The sequence below is a fragment of the Triplophysa rosa genome, linkage group LG9 (genome assembly GCF_024868665.1).
Source record: "Triplophysa rosa linkage group LG9, Trosa_1v2, whole genome shotgun sequence".
Lineage (NCBI taxonomy): Eukaryota > Metazoa > Chordata > Actinopteri > Cypriniformes > Nemacheilidae > Triplophysa > Triplophysa rosa.
The window spans coordinates 12,271,460-12,292,080 of NC_079898.1; the positions used below are offsets into that span (position 1 = coordinate 12,271,460).

Consider the following 20,621-nt stretch of genomic DNA (forward strand, 5'->3'; position numbering starts at 1 on the left):
GCTATAACATAAATATATGGGCTCATTTGCTTTTTTGCTTATTGTTTATTAAACTGTTGGCACTGCAACAATAAAACACGATTGAGAATAATAAAGAAAAGTTCAGTTTAGGTGCGGCAGTATATTTATAATGTGCGTTGAATGCTTGCGACGGATGTTTGGATGTACTGCGTTAGGGTTAGGGTTAGGCACACTGCGAATGATTGATATTGTGTGTCTGTGTTTGTCTGGGCTCAACAGGAGAGCCCCTCCCTCTCAGGCCCGCTCAAGAATTAAATGATTATCTCAAGGGTTCTCCCCTCGTTTGTATGGAAAAAAAAAATTGGTATGGCAGCTTCAGGAGATCCCCAGGCGATAGGTGATGTGGCGATAGGCTCACGACTGCTTGGCTGTGATGGGGACGCAGAATAGTGTCTCCTGTTATTTGAAAGCCATGAACACTGCAAAGTTTCAGAAGTGACATCCGCTTTTACAAATGCAGAAGTGACTCCTAAATGATCATGCCATGTGTGTACAGAACAGGAGTCACTCCTGCAGTTTTGATGATTGGCAGTGTAACCATAGCAACGAGGCGTCTTATACATATTTCTCCGCAATGTGCCCAACCGCAGTTGGGTTTCGTTCACACTGCACACATTTTTTTCAGGCATTAATCTGGTTGTAGAATGCGGTTGCCGGTTGTCACTCCCGTAAATGACTGAACTGTGTGTATGAAACAGTATGAAGCAATAAAAGGTGAAGTGACAACTGAATTTAAAGGAGTCATATGACGCGATTTCGTGTTTTCCTGTATCTTTGGTGTGTTACAAGTTGTTCATGCATATATTAGACACGTAAAATTGCAAAAATTAAAGTCTCAAACCAAAAGAGATGCTTTATTTAAAAGCGGAGGCTCATCCAAACCTGCCTAAAACGCCTCGTTTAAACACGCCCCCACTTTACTACGTCAGTTCGTGAGAAGCGTTGAAGAACACCGCCCAAAATGTATACGCAGAGAAAGAAGGCATGTCTATATGTTGTTGTTGCTGCCGCCATGTTGTGGAGACGCTGTGTTTCATTACAAAAGCAACTTAGTTGGGTCTTCCAAACGAGGACACAATTAGAAACTAGTGGTTAAATTTGATTTACAACACTGTTCTAAAATCCGTGTGTATGCAGCACATTAACACCTGGTTGTGCACAAAGTGGGGCAAATCCAACTTTGTAAGGACAGTCTGACGCTTTTCACTCACAACCTGTAAGTACGTTTTCATTATTAAAGAATTTGCAACTGACTATACAAACAGAAGCTTTTTGTCGGTCCTACGGTCACAAATGCAGAAATGGTTTTATATTTACGAGGCTGAATCCATCTGGAGCTGGATTCAGCCTCATATCCTCTGGCTGTTCTCCCCTGCAGCGTGATGCTACACGAAAAAAAGTAAATATAAGTCATTATATTCAGTAACTATGTCCCCGCTGGATGCAACAAATGCCTTGTTATAATATGTTTTATTGACTTTGTTGCGTTGCGTCGAGACACAGCATCAAAGGCTGATCAAGAAGTTAGCTATAGCTAGCTAATTGTTAAACCTCATTTTTAAAAATAAAACCTTACCGATCCGTTACGCGCTGCTGGCAAAGTTGATTAATGGAAATGTTGCTATTCTGTCTCAAACCTGAAGCATATCTTTGAACAAGCAACTTTTGTGATTTGTGGATTTAGGATTCTAAGGATTATGGGTAGAGTAGTATTTTGATGGGAACTTGGCTAAAAACCACAAAGTTAAAATGTGCAATAACAAACGCGTATGTCATAAAACGTATGTCTGAAAGTCTGTTGTATGCAGCTACTGGTGTCTTCCAGTGTTTTGACTCATCGTACAGGGTTTCCTGCTCATGATAAACGATTAGGAACTTGACTGAAATACCTTTGATCCTTAAATCACCCATGCACTCCGCTAACTATATTAACAGCAGATTAAGGTTGCACCTCAGTGCACTAACAGGAATTATCAATTGGCTCTGTGAGTACTCAGACGCATCATTCCTCTTTTTCAGTCTTATTAAGTCTTGTAATTAACAGTCTTAATGGTTTTGGCATTACCAAATGAACAACATTGCAACATTTTTGGAAAAACATGTAAAAGTATACATATAAAAGTATACATTTCATAAGAGACCTCTTGTTGGCCCTGTGACACTGCCTGCATTGGCATGGTCTGTGTATCCAGTGACTCCTTAGTGACATCCTTACTCATCGCATCCAGAAATCTAGGACACACATCATTTGTTAATTGTATCTGATGGGAAAAGGATCCTTTCATGCATTTGTTTTTCTGTTGTAGAGGACACAGAGTTACGTTCTGCAGCAGGATGTGCATTCAGATGTTTAACAAGAATTAACAAGTGATTTCTGCTGCTGAGAATGCTTGTCAGGTTTTTGATAGTTGTCACAGTCATTTAACTCAGGTGATGTATCGTGCTGGTTGTCTTAGCTTCTCTGTTTAACCGTTGGAGGTCTACCCTGTTTGTTCTCATAACAGACTGGCCTCACTTTTCAATACTCAAATTGATTTAGTTAACACAAACAACTGCTTCTCCAAAAAATAAAACAATTAGATCAAGATAATAGTTCTGTGTTCTGAACTTCTTTATTTTTTATAGACTTTTAGATACTGTGTAATGTTATAAATTCATGCTGTCTAATCTTAGGAATTTATTAAGATTTTCTTATAAATCAAAAACAAAATCTATATGTTTCCCAATCTCGAAAGATTGTACCACTGTGTGACTTTCTGACACTTTTTGTCTGAGTCTTTTTCCTCATTCTCAGAATGGTTTAGCCATGAGTGTTCTTCTATACGCTTATCTTGAAATTCAAATTGTAACTTATTAGCAGATAGTCACTCACCCTCATGTCATTCTGACCATATGCCATTTCATTTTCTTCCATATAATATGTGTTTGTGCTCAATTAAAATGACACATTATTTGCGCCACAGCAAGCTGATCATCAAAAACAAGCTGTTTGACACCTGTTAAAGTCCCAGTGAAATAAAAAATTACAATGTCCATTTTTTCAATAAATAATTCAGCTTTTATTGTAAATAGCTTATCAATGTGGGTCATTCTCTTTTTAAAATTCATGTGCCCTCGTAATCTTCAGTTAAAATCTGAAAATGCACTTCCGTCCTGTAGTGACTATCTATCTTAAATGACGTATGTTAGATGGCTTGGGTGGATCATCCGTTAACTCCTCCCCTTCAACTGTTAGTCTGCTGCCAGTTCCATTTCAAAATGCAATGGCTGTTTTTATATATGCAATCAAATCGCCGTGAAAAACACAGGCCATGGCCACTATTTTTCTCATTCAATTCAATTTCACTTGGAAATGCGTCAAAATACGGAAGTAAAAACGATCGCTACTTCCAGTTCACGGGGACTTTAACATTGCCATTCAAATCATTTTTCTTTGAAATTCTTTGTTTGCTCTTCACGAGAAAGACAGCATACAGGACAATAAAAAAATAGAATATATAATTTAAGGCAGAATAGGAAAGAACAATAAAGCTAAATATGATTTACAATATAGCAAATGAAAAGGCAATAACAGTCAGAAATAGATTTCTGATTAGGTTTGAAATTGTAGCGCAAGTAATAAACAATGAAGTGACAATGTACACGTCATTATTAAAATTAAAATAATCTTGGTAATTTAAATCACTACAATTGTCATCACAGAAAACCAAATGGGTAAGTGTTCAAGACATAAAAACATGTTTAGCATTATCAGCACTAGCATGATGTTCTGTCATCTGGCCTGAAACTACCCTGGGGCCATCCTTATTTCTGATCCCTGTACATATAGTATATATTTGTTTAGCACTCAGATATGATGACTGAAAGAGCATCAATGTGACAAACATTTCAGGTGACACAACATCTATCAGTGGGACTTCACATTTGCTTATTCTCACATTCACATCAGACTTTGTTAAAGCAGCTGTGCTGCATGTAAGTGTTAAACAGTTGTGCATGTTTAGAGCGAGAATGAGAAAATAGACCCAGACAGGGAAACCAGTAAGGCGACGGGGGGCTCATACGTCTGCTTTTACAATGACTGTCAGATTGTGTAAGAGTGAAGGAGGAAGAAAACAGCAAAATCCACACGTTCCTTTTTTTTAATGTGTCTTCCAGGCTGAGTCACTGTCGAGGAGTGGGAAGATCTAGAGAGCGAGAGAGAGAGACAGCACCGCGGAGAGAGAGAGAGCGGACGAGAGAAGAAAGCAACGGAAGGAGGGGAAAACCGCTACACAACGCCTTTGAGAGCGGAGCGAGAGAGGCAGCCAGTGAGCAGGAACGCCGGAGAGAGAGAGTGAGAAAGAGAGCAGCAGTGAGGGAGGGAGACTCTGAGGCTGGGTGAGCTGACCCCCCTCTCTCCTCTCCTCCTTTACCCCCGCTCATCACTCCTTCAGGAGCTGGTGTGTAGGAGCAACGAGTTCAGTGGCAACATGAACGATGTCACTATCGTTAAAGAAGGCTGGGTACAGAAGAGGGGTAAGTAGCTTGTGTTTGCCTGCAGGTCTATGAAGAGTGTGTGTGCATGTGTGTCTTGCGGCTCTCTCTCTATCATGGGCGGGCCGCGGCGTGGCTTCAGTATGTGTGCGTGGAAGCCGGCGTGTGGGTGTGCCTCAGTGCATGCGTGTTCATGAGGTGTGCATGTCGCTGCTTTTAGAGAAGATACGTGTGGGATCATGTGTGTTTGGTGGTCTGTCTGAGTAGCAAATGCATTATTGGTATCCATCATTTCTCACTGCACTGCTCTGACGTGTCGGGCTGCTACGTTTGATGGGGTTTTCTGCGCACGAACACTCACACTCATTCATTCTGATGGGAAATGCTCTGTCTGAGTGGAGTACGGTAGTGATAGTATTCATTTTTTTTAAGCTGGAAAGGCATTTTTGTGATAGGAAAACAGCTTGGATGCTTTTATATTTGAACTGTTTTATTTTACATTGTAGACTTGGGTACAGAAACATTAATGCACACTTTTACCTACTCACTTGTAATGTAGATTTATGTGACATCCACGTGGGAAGCTGCTCTGTGTCCTTAAAGAACATAATCTGGGGTGCCTATGGTGACTACCTAGGGTACTTCTCCCAGCTTGTTCTTACTCTGTCTATTTTTGCTCTCTGTCTTATTGTCACTTATTGAGGCATACATGTAATGCACCGTCATTTTGGTCTAAACCCGGGTGGACACTGCATGCTAAGGTTTTTTGCTAAGATTGAATTGAAACTAATGTCAAAATTCATTGATCGCTCATTGACCAACAAAGTTCTTATAGTGTCCGAAAAGTGTTCTGTTGTAGTCCTCCAGCATGATTCCTGGTTAAAATAATCACAGGGTGTCCGCGGGGTCTTTAAAAGTATTAAAAGTTGATAAATCAATTTAGAGAAAATTAAGGCCCTTAGAAAGTATTAAAAAGTCTAAATACCATTTTCCAAAGTATTAAATTTGGTATCATCTTTTCATATTTGTCCAAAGAGGTCATATGCTACAGTTTGCCTGAATTTAATAATTGCGTAGGCGAATAGTGGGAGGTCCATTTACACCCAGTTGTCAAACAATATCGTTGACTAATGGGGAAATGCAAGTTTTCATGCAAATGGTTGGAGGATAAAGAGTTGGAACCATGGCTGAGGACCGTCTCTGGGAATAACCGTGAGGCTTCTGAATTATCTTGCATTAATAAGGAGTTATCACAAACTAAGACTGTTTAGTTTTGCTATATGCAGTTTCACTTGCGGACATGTGCAAATGTCTGTGTAGTTAGAGAACATTGGTGAAGCGATCATACAATTTCATGCAAGTGCACAGATATCCAATTTGGCACGTACCAATGGAAGATCAGACAATGAAGTTTACAGTAGCGGTCAGTAATGCCCTAACGCCTCGCCCACCTGATTGGATAAACGGCCTTTGGTTTGACACACTGATTTAGATGTGTTCACCATTCAAGCAGTCCGAATTGATATTTTATTGGGGGAAATACAACTTGCGGAGTGAAAGGTCAATGGGAATTGATGTAATATGTGCCGTTTTTCCCACACACATTGTCTGCAACTTTATCCTCAGAAGTCATTCTCTGTGTAAGCCACGCGCATCCGGCAGATCTTGAAGTTCCTTGTTAATTTTAATTGAATTCCCTAGTTTAATTTTTTGAGATGGAAAACTATTTCTAAATGTGATTTCCAGGCTTGGAAAAGTAAAAATCCCTAATAAAAAACTGTTGTGATTGTGAATGACTATAAAGGTCATGGAAATGCAGCGGTCACAAAGTGTGGGAACAATCGAGTCAGTCAACGTCTTTGGGAATTGGGTCAGTTTTGGGCTTTTAAACACATGTGTGCAGTAGCTGGATTTGAAATTCCCTCCTGTGTGTGGAATCTCTGTTGGGTTTGAGGATGGAGAGAGTTTGTGATTGTAGTATGAGTAGTTTGGTGGGGCGTGGAAGGGGGTTTTGGTGTAGTCCTGGGCTGGGAAACTGGCTTCATTTTGTTTGTCTTGGCTGACCGCCAGGACGACCCCGATCACCCTCTCTTTTTCCATTTTGTCTCGGCGACTTTTTGTTTCCATTATTGCTTTTACTTTCTTTTCTTCCCTCGTTCTGTCTGGGTCTGGTTGTACCTTTACTTTACTTTTCCATTTTGTTGCTGTCTCTCTCTGCCTCATCATCTCTCGCTCTCTCTGTCTTTTCCTCCTGGACCACAGAGCACCTGTGCCGCACAGTACAGGTCTTTGTGCCCGATTCCTTTGGTTTTCTTGCATCTGAGCTGTGACTTTCTAACCAAAAAAAAGAGCTGTGTGTGAGAAGGAGAGGGTCTCCAAAAGGGTGACATCATTTCCTGTTTACTCCACTAATGAATGGACCACAAACACAAGGGCCAGTTTAAGACAGTGGAGACTTTGCCCCCTTCCCAGACCTCAGTTCTCTTTAATGCATCAGCCAAAGTTTCATTGTTTCAAAGATTATGTCTGTGCTTAATCTCAAATCCATATAGTCAACAATACTAAATACCATGAAGTTTTATATTAAAATGTTAAATTTGATACAGTTTAGTTTGCCTGATGGCTAAATAAATGCAGACTTTGCCCGTTGATAAAAATGCTTCAGACATCTGCGTAGTAATTGGTGTTGTGTTTGTGGTTGTGATGTGGAGGTTATATGTCAGGCTCTATAGCTGAAGAGCAGCGCAGAGGAGTCACATGGCTGCATCTCTCTCTCCCGCAGGACCGCTGGAACATTCTGTTCTGTAGAAAGGATACAGGCATATGAATGAAGCTCGCTCGCTCTCTCCCTCACTCACATGATCACTGATGCACTCACACACTCTTTCATTCGCCGGCAAATACGCTCACTCATTCTAGCATGTGGATTGCATAGATCAACACGCAAACACCTGCAGAGTTGGTCTGTTTTGTGTAGGGATTTTAGAAAATTTTACCCTTTGCAGAAACACTGATGTACACATTTGTCACATTGGTCCACACATGGACCAATGTGACAAAACTCACATTCGCTGTAATCATCACTCACTCGGCAGTTTCCACACCCTCAAACGGCATCTTTACGACCGCCTATCAGTCAAAGCTTTCTCGTGTAGGCACCCGAACTCTGACCTTGTTGCCTTTGCTGACTGTTATGTTGTGTGCTTCACTTCCTGTTCCTGTCTCATACCCAGCAGTCTCTTGATCTCAGATGTCCACTTCAGCCATCTCCTTATTATCTTCTTTCTGTCCCCTATAGGGTCAGGTACAGTTAACTTTCCACGTCCGTCTCCGTCATGTTTTGCAGTATTACATCTTCGCAAAGAAAGATTTGACGAGGTCCGGGAGCTTTCTGCGCTTTGAAAGTCAGTTGCGTTGCTGTCTATGGGCGGGATTTAGAAAGCACCCGAACCTCTTAATTTGCGTTGTGAAGATGAACGGATGTCCTAGGCTTGTCGAACCACTTGAGGATGAGTAATCCATGGCAGAATTTTCATTTTTCGGCAGAGTTCCCCTTTAACCCATGTAAAGTTAAGTATGTAAAGTAACCTGCAGTTCTGTATTTTAAACAAAGACGGCAATATAGAGGCGTTATGGATTGCAGGTTTAAGTCGAATCAGAATTGGACCCAGAAGTCTTGAGAACTCTCATCCGTTTTGCTGCGTGATGATTTTATAAAGGGAGTTCTGTAAATAATTACATTTTTAAATGGATACACGTTCCTTGCGGTGTTGTACTTTTTAGCTGCGTGATTGTGGGTAAATTTAGATGGAATTTGTCTCCCTGCGAGTGCGAGCTTTGTTTTTAAGCAGTGCCAAATAGAGCCTGCGAGCCGCTCTGGCTCCGCTCTATCATCTTCCTAATGCTTTTTAATTTCACGTCAGCTTTTCAGAGTTATTCGTTTTAAGTTCTCCCGCTTCCCTCTCAGAGGTACAGGAAAAGCATCCCTAAACCCCAATATCTGCTCTCTCCTTTTACGGAGGCACACCTGCACAGTCTGCAACGGATGCTTACTCACTCTCTCATGCTGACGACTGTCTTCCCCGCTCTCCTGCCAGCGTGCCTTTCAGACTAGAGTCAGAGCGTATGAAGAAAAACACTGCGGCCCCCTCAGTCACGACTCAGTGGCTTTTGTGAGCGTGTGGTTGTTTTTCTGGTTATTATAAAAGTGCGAGCATGTGTGTTTGTGAATGCTCAGAGAGGGGGTGATGGCTCTGGGGGTCAGGCGGTGTTGTAGCAGCAGGCTGGGGGTCACAGACTGACTCACTGTGTACCTCCAGCTGACTAACTGACTGCAGAGTTAGTCATCTTTCTGAATCGTGCACAGACCCAACCCAGAGAGAGAGAGAAAGAGTGAGAGAGCTGGAGGTGAGGAAAGGCAGATGGAGAACAAATAAGGAGAGAAAAAGGATAAAGGGGTTTAGCCACAGATCACCTTGGTATTGTTGAAAGTTAGAAATGACACTTTTTTGCCAGTCTGGGGATCTGTGAACCAGTGACGGAATGAGTTTTAGCATCCAAGATGGTTCCTGATCAACAAGTTTTAGGCGACCAATATGTTGACAATTTTTCCACCCTTAAAGTGTGGTTGAAATGTGTAGTAGAGTAAGCGCCAGGACCCAAGGAGTAGTAGAGGTTTAAGGAAGAAACTGTGGGTAAAAAGGGCTAATATTGTTCCCCTTAGGCAAAGAGAGAATGAAAAGGAAGATAAAACTGTGTACTCTGCTCACTGTGTTTTCTCAAACCCAACAGTGATCTGGCTGTCTCGTGTCTCGCATGTTTTAGTGATGAGGCAGTGATGCACGGGGCGTGTGAACGTGCGCAGGCCCTTGAGAATTTAGGAGTGCCTGCGGAGTATGTATATGCTTGGGCAGGAGATATCCGGACCGATCTCACATCAGTGCTTTGGAATTCAAGCACACAACATCTGTATTTTTTTAATGTTTGATGGCTAGAGATGAAGCTCATTAAAATACACAGTTTCTTCTCTTATGTAATGGAAATCAGACGGATTGAGATTTTGACTGAAACCCAGTCCTGCAGCATTATATGCCTTGAAACAAAAAAATGAAACCAATATATATTATTGTTTACTGACAGGATCAAACATTTATTTATTTACTACTTTGATTTAGTCACCAGATCGGCCACTTCTAATGCAAGAGTCAGGATACATCTACAAGCACTGCGACGGCCTGTGTGTGACTCCCTGAAAAGCACATCCACTCTTGAAAATTTGGAAATGACAGCGACCTCATGGGCAGGACCTTTCTGTGAGGGTGTGCTAGGCAGCAGCGGGCTGTTTGATATGGAATCGTAACATTGAGTGATTCGCAGAGAGCAAGGGACCGCTGACAATCGCAGCGCTGCTGGCTGAAGTGAGGGTCATTGGCCTCTGGGCTGGGTTGACGCTGTGCATGTTTATGAAGTTGGTGATCAGGTTTTTCAGAAGTTCAGAGCTGTGGCTTAAAGGTGGGGTGGTTGATTTGGAAAGGTGCTAACTTTAGCCTGCTAGCACTGAAATTATAATCCCACCCTCTATGCGATTCGCCGTCCAAAGCCACGCCTCCTCCAAACACATGAATGTATTTCGTAAATCCACGTAACGAATTACAAACTAAATCCATTAAATTCTTCTCGAAGCATGTACATGCCTGTCCAAAAGAAAGAGAGCAACCATGGTATCGTCTTTCAGACCCTTTGCCTACCGGAGCTGTCTCCATCGTGTAAAAGCTGAACCGATATTAATTCGATTTTTTCCTCTTTCATGATCCAGATGTTTTTTCGTCACTGCTTTTTCAAAAACTGACTTCCGTTTTGTAGATTTACTTGTTGTCGGTTCTGCAGGAAAGTTTGATTGTTGCTGATTGTCCGCCATTCTCCCTACATTGACACAGCGGACGTGAGCGCGCTGCGGCGCTGATGACATATGATGTCTGCGTGAACAGGGTGCACAGTGGTATGCAAAATACTTTGGCTGAAAATGTACACATGACCAGTCACAGCGTTCGGCCAGAACGTTTTGATTGGGCAAACGTTTTTTGGTCCTACGCCTTTCACAGATGATATATCATTATAAAAATATTATTTGACCACTATACTTCTTGATTGCTATCAAGATGTAAAGAGATTTCCAACCAACATGGCAAAAAATATTTCTGGACAGTATCACCCACCCTGCCTTTAAGTTAGCAGGTGCATGTTGAGCTGTGGTCCTCATGCAGGTGATGCAGGTTCAAATCTAGCTCGCAACATTTGTGTTCCTGTCTTTTCCATCATTTCTTTGATTCCTCTTAAAAAATAATATTTGGAAAAGGACTAGAAAATATTCTCATCTACAAGTTGTTTATTGAATTTAGATGCGTTGGCATCCAGTTTGATTTAACGGATTCATCAACTTTGTAATGTGTGTCTGTGTGCCAATATAAGCAGAGTTATTATAGTTTTGTTTAGATTTATTAATATTTTAAATGAGCTTTTATGTTAATTTTAGTTACGTTTTTAGCAATTTTGATTTAAGATTTTGTCATTTTATTATTTGTTTGTTTATTTTTTATGTTGCACTTGCTATATAAGATTAATACATTTTTATTTTAGTTTTTGTTTATTATTATAATTTTAGTGCTTTAAACTTTCAGTTTATTTCTAAGGCAACGTTTCAATTTTTCATTAGTTTAAGTTTTTCCAATAATTTTTAGGCCAATATTTGATTTGATTTCAATGAACAGAAACTTCTTCAAAGTTTTAATTTAAGGAAACTAAATTTAACCTTGCATATAAGTGGGTGTTTGTCTTAAGTTTCCGCTGTCCACTTGTGCGAGGCTTTCTCCTGTGCTGTTAATCGGAGTGTATAGCGTTTCTCATAACTCTGTAATGAGCCCAAACCCATTAGGAAAATTGGGAAAGCATGACAGAGCTGTTCATTGGTGATGCCAGGCCTCTGCTCTCACATGCATGCCCTCTGGCTGTAAGCTATCATCTTACCACTTTCAACGGATCCCCTGCCAGCGGGCCAGTCACCCCGGTGTTGACACGTTGAGTTGAGCTATGCAACATCTTTTTAGCTTCTCTTTATTTAGAGTTCTATCAATCTTTCATGTGAATATGTAACATGGTTGTTATATGGACGGTGGTTTCTCTCTCTGGGCTGAAGTTGAAGTGAGGATTACGTGTTTGAGGATTTTATATTTATTCGGAGATAAGTAGTGGATTTGCATCGGATTATCTCACAAACTACTGTTTGATTAATTACACAGTTGAAGCAGGGTGAAGAAGTTCATTGGTATCTTGTTAGAATTACTGCATTACTGCAAACAACAGATTTACAAGGAGCAAGATTATATAAAGCCCAAAAATTACAATGCTGGGTTGGACTTTTATTATGTTGACAAGCACCTTACAAATATGACCAACTGTAATACCATTATAATCACATAGAGCAGTAACACGAGTTGTATTTTTACTCTACTGTATTTTGAGGTTATTACTGCAAAACATTTACATTTATTAATTAACATGACAAAATTGACTCACCGTTGAGAAATACAACAACCAATGTTCAGGAATGTTCAGTTCTTTAGAAGTTCTGTGTGTGTGATTGATCAGGAAGTGGAGTGGATTATCATCGTGTAACCTTATAGGACGGACAATGGATTGCTTCCCTTTTGTGCCAAATCACTGATAGAGAAATATATAATGGCAAAAGGAGAGGTCGCTTTCTGTTGTTTGTGAGGTTAGAGCCACTTTTGTGATTCTGATATGAATTAGTTCTATGGCATCTGTGGGTTCCTACACATACTATCTTTATATAGCTGGTTTCATCGGACATACGCGCCTGGCCCAAAGTTAACTTCCGGTCTGTTTATCGGTCTATGTAATATATACAATTAGTTGTTGATTTATATTATTTTGGTTTATATTAATTGTAAAAAATAATCTACACTACTACTGTATGTTGTTATTGATTTTTTGCAGAGGTGTACCTGAAGTTAAGTTTGGGTCACATAACGTTTGTTTATGTTGTTGCCGTTAAAACTGTCTATAGTGAGATTGAGATAGCGGTAGATGTAGAAGTTTGCCCAGGTAAAGCACACAAGCAGTCTCTTTTTAGTCACGAAGAGAAAGACAAATGGACATGTCCTACAGTCTGTATCGAACATGTTTAGGTTTATGTTACAAAATTATTACACCAATAATTATTTAAAACACATTTTCCACTGTTATAAGCATAAATCAAAAAAGACAACTCTGTCTTATGTAAAAATAACAACTAATCTCTATTTATATATACTGTATATATCTTATTACTCACTAGTTGTTTTCGATTTTGAGGTGAAATGTGACATATGAAGATTGACCCTGAAAAACATTTCAAGTAGTGATATATTGCTGTGTCCGATATGTGGGGCAGGTATATTTTGAATTTTCATTATCAGCAATTAAGTATCGCCACACAGCGCATTAGCATTTTGTTTATGTAAATTAGTTTCACCAATTTTCTGTAAGTCTCATTTACTCATTTAATTACATTTGTGTTATATCGGCCCCTTATTGGCCAATGGGCCACAGTCCTTCCTTAAAGGGATACTTTACTATCAAATCAAAATGTCCCCATGTTTTACTTACCCTCAAGGCATCTTAACTGAATATGGTTTTCTTATTTTGATTTGATTGTAAAGTATCCCTTTAATATAGGAATCGGCATTGCCCATTAAACCCACCCTTACTGGTCGACCATTAATTTTAAGGGCATCTCTGTTTTCATTATCAGTTTTTTTCTATAAGGGAATTTGACAAAAACATGTTGCCATGACAGATATTGAATTGGGGTAATATTAAAAGACGATGCCCTAATGCTAGATGTTAGGACTTCAGTCTGCATAATTACACACATCAGTGCTTGCTTGTGAGTGTGTGTATGTGGAGGCAGAAAGGCATTGACTTCAGTCTGGCCCGCAGAGAGTTCAGTGGGTTCAGTTCTGCTGCTGTCAGAGCTGGCGCCGATCAGGTGGCTGTGCCAGAACACAGTGTTATCAATCAGTCCTCTGCTGTCAACCCCTCCCCTCCCCATTACTCTTCTATTCCACTCTGTTCTACCATCTCTCCTATTCTATTCTGTTCTATTCTATTCACTCTTATTACTTACATTATTTTCGTTTCTGTTCTACCCTCTCCTCAGCATCACCCATCAAAACACTTTCTTCTCTGTTTTCATCCTCTTTCAAGTCTGCCGGTTTGCAAGCATATATAGGCACACTGACCCCTACTTGTCCATATAGGCTGAGGCATGTGAGCCCACATATACACACACACGCACAGCCTGTGCCAGGGCTGCAGACACTGAGGGTTTTGTTGTCAATAGCACACACACATAGCATCACTATACACACTCACATCCGGAGGAAGGGATCCAATGCAGTGTTTTACTAACTACAGCCATTGTTGAAGGGGTGATTCATTTTGAACTGTGGAGACAGTCACCACTTTTTCAGTACGTTGCTATTCTCGTTTTTGTGAATGATTAGAGGCCGTTCTGTCAAAAGCACAGCCTAATGATTAGAAACCTGTCACCCTTTGTGTAGATTTAGCTATTGGGGTGTTGTTTGGTGCTCAATCGTAGGTCAACAGGAAGTGACTCATGGTGTCATTTATTTGGGTAGTCTGATGAGCAACACACAACATGCATGAAATCTGTTTTTACAAGCCAGGTTCAAATCCTATAGAAAAAACAGTACTAAAAAACAATTGGCTGTTGTGGGAACAAAGCCGCACCTCCAGGATGCACAGCATGCTATGACAGCTTATTGGGCACTTTAAGAGCAGCAGGGAGGCCACTTACCCTGATCCCTTTTTTTCTTATACTCACCTCTCCGGGTCAGACCTCTGCCAGGGGTTAGCACACTCTTTGTGGTTGTGTCTGTGTCCTGATGGAAGAGGAATGCCTTGTTACTCTGTGAGGACACCAAGAGCAAAATGCTAATGGCATTAAGAGCTCACCTCTAGTAAGCAGAAGATTCTCAAAGCTGTTGACCAGTGTTTGTACGGCTGAACATTACAGTCTTCAACAATACAAGATGAACAGCAGTCACGTAAAGAAACATAAATGCAGTAATGAACTGAGCTGATTTCCGATTGTTGCTGTGGAGATTATATCAGTTTAGTTTTAACAACTATGGCGGACCAGAAAAGCCACTAGTCTTCACTTTAATGAATGCAAGGAGATACATGTATTTGCTTGTTTTGATAGGGAAACAAACGGTGACTTTGTGGTTTTAATCTAGTGACTTTTCAGATAAACCTTAGCTTCTTTCAGTAAACTTTGCATACATTGTTTTGATGGGTCACATTCAGCCACTGTTTCATACTTTCTGTTGTCTGACAATCATGCAAAGGTGAACAGCTTGGAAACAATGGAAATTTAGCTCTATTTAAACAGTATGTGAGCAAAGAGAGGAGGAAAGAAGCAAAACAGATGTACACTAGAAAGAAATCAATATGATGTGATGTCATAAATATGCTAATTAGCTCATGATGTCATCTGACAACTTTAAAGGGATAGTTCACACAAAAATGAATTTTCATTTTTGATAGAATTTTCATTCTGAGAACTTTAATTTTTGTGTAAACAAAGTGACGTTTTAAAGGTCCAGTGTAGAGCTGTAATCGGGCCTTAAAAGTTAGGCCCGACAGTGCCCGAGCCCGACAGAATTCGGCCCGAGCCCGACAAGTACATTTTGATTGACAGCTTTTTAAAAGCCCGAACCCGTTTACAGCCCGACATTAGGCTATTCAAATGTGCGCACGCACACAGCTTTTGTCAAGAATGAGTCATTTATACATGTTTTAACATAATTTATTAATGACTAACGTAGGCTATAGGCCACTTGGAAGTTGGAACAAAGAAATAAAATAAGTCCTCTGTAACATCGTAACATCTCACATATCCCACTGGCTCATTATTCTCATTATGCACATGGTCAAAACTTTTCCTCAACTCAGACTTTTCTTTAGTTGCTGGTGCAACCAAAACGTAATCGCCAGAGGCAAGTCTCCGTTTTACCTCCTCAGCATCCATTTTTGCATCTTTCTCGTGCTAATCGGAACGCATCACATGACCGCTCATTTTCCGCGCAAGCCCGAGCCCGGTCCGAGCCCGTGTAAAATGATAGAAATTAAGCCCGAACCCGTCGGGTCCGTCGGGTTCGGGCAAAGATCTTCAGCTCTAGTCCAGTGTATGGAATTTAGCAGCACCTAGTGGTGATGTTGCGAATTGCAACAAACGGCTCACTCGACCGCCCCACCCTCCCTTTCGAAGCACTACGGTGGCTGACACAGAACTAAGATGTTGTCACATTTTCGCTTCTTGTTGAAGGAGATAACGTACTTACGAAACGCGCTCTGTAGAGCAGTTTGTCTGTTTAGGGCTACTGTAGAAACAACATGGCGAATTCCATGTAAGGGGACCTGCGGAGTTTGTAGATAGAAATAGCTCATAAGATAAGATAAGATAATAAAAACATAACGCTTCATTTTGTAAGGTCTTTATACACCTCTGAACACATAGTTATGTATATTATATTGCATTTCTGTCAATAGATCCTCCAAAAAATTGGAGCTTTAAGCACTGGTTACAAGTGATAATATTAAATCTATTATCTACCTTTTTACAATGTTTATCTTCTTTTTATTTAGCCTAGTTGTGCAAGCACTGTCGAGCTTGTAGAGATGCTGCAGTTTTGTCAGAGGGGAACTACCTGTAGTCCACCTGATTGGGCCTGGGTTCTCCCGAGTTTTTTTTCTCCATTGGAGTTTTGGGTTTCTCGCCACCGTTTGCATACTGTTTTGCACTGTTTGCCTGACCGGGGGGCTGCTGACATCAGCTTTAGAATTGAAAGTTTTTGTATTTATTAATATAACTTTAAAATGTGACATTATGCTTATTTTATTTATTATTACATATAGGAATTTATAGTCTGTATAATATTTAACCTGTGTTTCTCTCTTTATCTTAAATGTGTGCTTCTCTGAGATAACCATGCTGTGTGTGCGTGTGTGTGCGCGCGTGCGTGCGACGTGTGTGTATGTGTGCGTGCTTGCGTGTGTCAGTGCCTGTGTATATTGTGCTCTGTGTGTGTGCAGTTGTGTTTTATGCATGTGGATATGTATGAACCTGTGTGCTTGTCTGTATTCTGTCTGTGTACGTTCTTTTTTTTATTTTAACTCTTATTATAGTCAATATGTTTCATGTACAGCTGCTTTGTAACAATGAAAATTGTAAAAAGCGCTATATAAATAAAGTTGACTTGACTTGACAAGTGTGTAGTTTTCCCATACTATATTAAACATTTCAGCTTCTGTTTTATTGTGATTTTATGCCTTTGTTGTTTTAGTCTTAATATCAAAGCAGCAGGAATGTGAGAAGTTAAACATTCAAACTACAATCACAATAATTGTTTTGAATTAATCGTGTGTGTGCGCTGCATACATTTTTCATTTCGTCCTTTCCCTCAGAGCTTCTAATGCTTGAACACTCTCCCGAAAAATCTCTCACCAAAATACACATCATCTCAGCTGCAGCCTTCTGTCGACTGCGTGGCTGCTGTCCCCATCACCATTACCCTCACATTAAATTACCTTCATCTCCTCTCACCCACAGTTCAATTCCAATTCCAGCCCTGGCCGGCAAATAGAATTTAGATAGCATAAGAAAGCCTGGAAGAATCCGGTATTAAATTCAAGGGGGATGGGGTCCGGTCAACATTTACTCATCCGCCGTTAGCATTCTAACAGAGCACGCTTTAAATTTCGATCGCCGTAGCACTAAAAGTTTACTGGTCCATTACTGTGGTGGGCTGTCGGCAGGTTTCCCACCCCACGTCAGCATGCAGACGGCACACGACTCATCGATCGTGTGGGCTGCTGCTGTCGCTGCCAACCGGAAGGGCAGAATTGCTGCTGTTGATGTGATGCAGCAGGGCATGGGCGTCCAGCACACCCCACCGGTCATGCCTGTCAGCTTGTTTACGCACCAACTGAAGTGATGACTTGAGGTACAAGGACAGGCCCTGCTAGCAGGGCTTAGCCACTGCAGGCAGCCCGACTCAAAACAAGAGCTTGGGCCGCACACACACACATCCATCACCGCACTGGCCTGGTGGCTGCTGCTTAGGAGACTCATGCAGGGTCATTAGAGATGGAGGGACCTGTCAAATTTACGACGCTTGCTGTTCTGCAGAGATGTGTTACAAGTTTATAACCTTAGCAGTGATCCAGAGGGACGTGGTCGGCCAGGTGGTTGGGTTTCTTGCTCTGGCAGGTTGTTTGTGTAGTGTGTTTGAAGATGCTGCTGTGAGTAACCATGTCTTTTATTATGAAAAAAATGATAAGAATAGAGTAGCAAATATAGGGAGAAGATGGCACAATCGGACTTTGCAATAGATTTACCTTTGTAATGTTTGTTTGCATAACCTACCAGTCTGCTCTAGAAACACTTAACTAGCTTTTGTCTTCCCTTCACAGTCACAAACAAGCCTCTCCTCGCACAGTGATCTCAGTTTTTGCTGAATTCCCTCTGCCCTCTATTTACGTCAGCAGCTGTCCTGTTCTGATTTAGAGGGCAGTGAATGTTCAGCCTGTTCCTTATTGACCCCTGGCAACCATGGCACCACACGTTCAATGTAGAGCACCGTGACTCTCAGCCGCTGCTTTGAGCTTCTTTTGTAAAAGAACACGGAGAGTTGTGGTTCACCACTATGGGTTGTTTAGTTGCCAGTATTTGGAAGAGCCGGCTGGATGTTGAGCGCTATAATGATGTTATACTGTGCCTTTACACTATGAGTCAAAACTAAAGTTAAGAACCTCCTACATCACTGTTTGCACCATTTACTTGTGTTTAGACAAAAATGTGAGGATGTTATGCTTAAATGTGCAAGTGTTTTGTGGGTTGTTTTGCCTTTTTTCCTGTCTTCTTTTTAGCATTGATCCAACAGACTTTGCCTCTCTTGGAGAGCTTTCTTGGGAAATCCCTCTTTCCATAAATGTGGAGTCATTTGAGGTTAGGCAGAAGGAAGAAAGTCCATTAAGCTGTGAAACCTCAGAATCCCATAGGGCAAAGCCTGAGGGAGCCACGCCTCTTTCTCTTAACCGATCTAATTCACTTGGCAGGAAGGAGAAAGTGTGAGAGAGACTGAGAAGATGAAGAGAGAGAGAGAGAGAGAGAGAGATGCACTCATGATGAAAGCCATCAGGAAGCTGTTTTCCTCCTGTGCCTGAGATGAAACAGAAATGCTTTCAGTCAGTTTTAACAAACGTAACTTTTTTTCATGAAATTTGGTGAGTGGCGCTGATTAATACAGACAATGATAAGATATGATATTGATACTTATTTTATCTGATACCAGAGATGCTATAGGTCAAAGCAGCAATACTGCATAATAATACAAATATTTCTATTAAAGGGAACGTTTTGTGATTTTTGAAAATACGATATGTTGTTTTTTAAATATCTATAGCTTTTTTAATTATATATACACTACCAGTCAGAAGTTTAGAATCACTATTTATTCATATTTTTTCACAGTTTGGAATAATATTATTAACTCATTAAATCCATGAAATAAAACAAATATAGCTGTGGGAATTATGTTGTGACTAAAAGCATCCAAAATAAATTAACTCTGTTATATTTTAGCACCTTTAAAGGTGGGGTGTCCGATTTCTCTTAGCCGTTGTTGATGTTCAAATCACCAAAACAAACACACCCCTACCCCTATCTGTCGCTTTCGTCAGTGCTCGGCTCGGCTAATGTCCGTCCTGTGCACTGTGCACCTTACTGCTGATTGGCTACAAGGTTGTTTTGGTACTCGGCCCGACTCAGTTGTCTAAAGCGTAATTCGGAAATCGGTTACCCCGCCTTTAAAGTAGCCAGCCTTTGACTAGAATAGTACACTTCGCATTTTATCATGCAGCTTCTTGAGGTCTCAACCTGGGAAGCTTTTTATACCCTTCTGAAGGAATTTCCATCTATGCTAGACTCTTATTTATTATTTGGTCCAAATAATCCATAAAAAATACAGTATTTTTTTTAAATAAAAAATAGGTTTTCTAATAAAATAAATGAATATGTTGGAATAATTATATTTTTGTCTACAAAAGTGATTTCAAACATTGAAACGCACACCTTCAGATTAAAAGATTTGTAAGATCATAAGAAACATTTTTTTCACGTGATCCTAAACATTTGACCAGTAGTGTACAGTATATATTTAAATATTAATGCTTCCAATTGAACATTAGTATTAATATTGTGTTCAGAAATCTGCAGTACAGTAGTGACCAACTTTTTAATGTTTTTTCTCTTCATCAAAATATATTATTATTCAAATGTATTAACAATTTTGTATGCAGATGCAAAGTTGTGTTAATGTTTATGTTTATTTCCTAAATTGCAGATTAGATTTATGGGAAGTTTGTGAATTTCTTCTCATTTGGAAACTGTAGAACTCTACATCTTCCCATTGGACTTGATGCTAGTGGTTGACGTGTCAGTGTTAGCTACAGGTCACGTTAAGGTCACTTGACTGCAACATGTGTCCATCCCAGCAGGCTGCTGGGGTTGTGCGTGGTGATGTGTCACTCTTCTCACAGTCACAGCGTGCTACAATACACTGTCACTTTCTATCACACATCTCATGCTGCTGAAGGTTATTCACCAGATGTGCCTTTATTCCGACTCCTCTGTTTCAGCCATGTTCATTACTACCCTGCTAGCATCACACTGTCATCCACACACAGACCGCATTAAGGCACCAAGGGTAAAAAGGCAGAGCATTATTTTTAGTTTGATATGGCGGAACTCTGCCGCCTTTCTTGATGTCGGGCTTTTGCATATGAATGTTGTTAGAGCTCTGTGACAATCAGACTTTTTGTTTTCTTTATTCACGCAGAGTGCGTCAACTTGTTTTTTCTGATGGATTCTTTATAGGCTGTTGTACCTTTTAATTTGCAAATTTTAGCCATGCTAATACTCAGTCCAGATGAACAGCCCAGCAAATAAAGATAAAGGCTGCAGATTAAATAAAGGTTTA

The 20,621-nt window shown here is 40.5% G+C and overlaps 1 protein-coding gene across 1 annotated transcript in view; it reads left to right on the forward strand.

The window, feature by feature from the left end:
• The window catches only part of akt3a (v-akt murine thymoma viral oncogene homolog 3a), a 74,439-nt gene that overhangs the window by 2,692 nt on the left and 51,126 nt on the right, over positions 1–20,621 (forward strand). The window contains exon 3 of the mRNA XM_057342462.1: positions 4,180–4,539. Within this exon, the coding sequence (XP_057198445.1) occupies positions 4,494–4,539 (46 nt within the window). The 5' untranslated portion in view covers positions 4,180–4,493. The remainder of the gene's footprint in view (positions 1–4,179; positions 4,540–20,621) is intronic.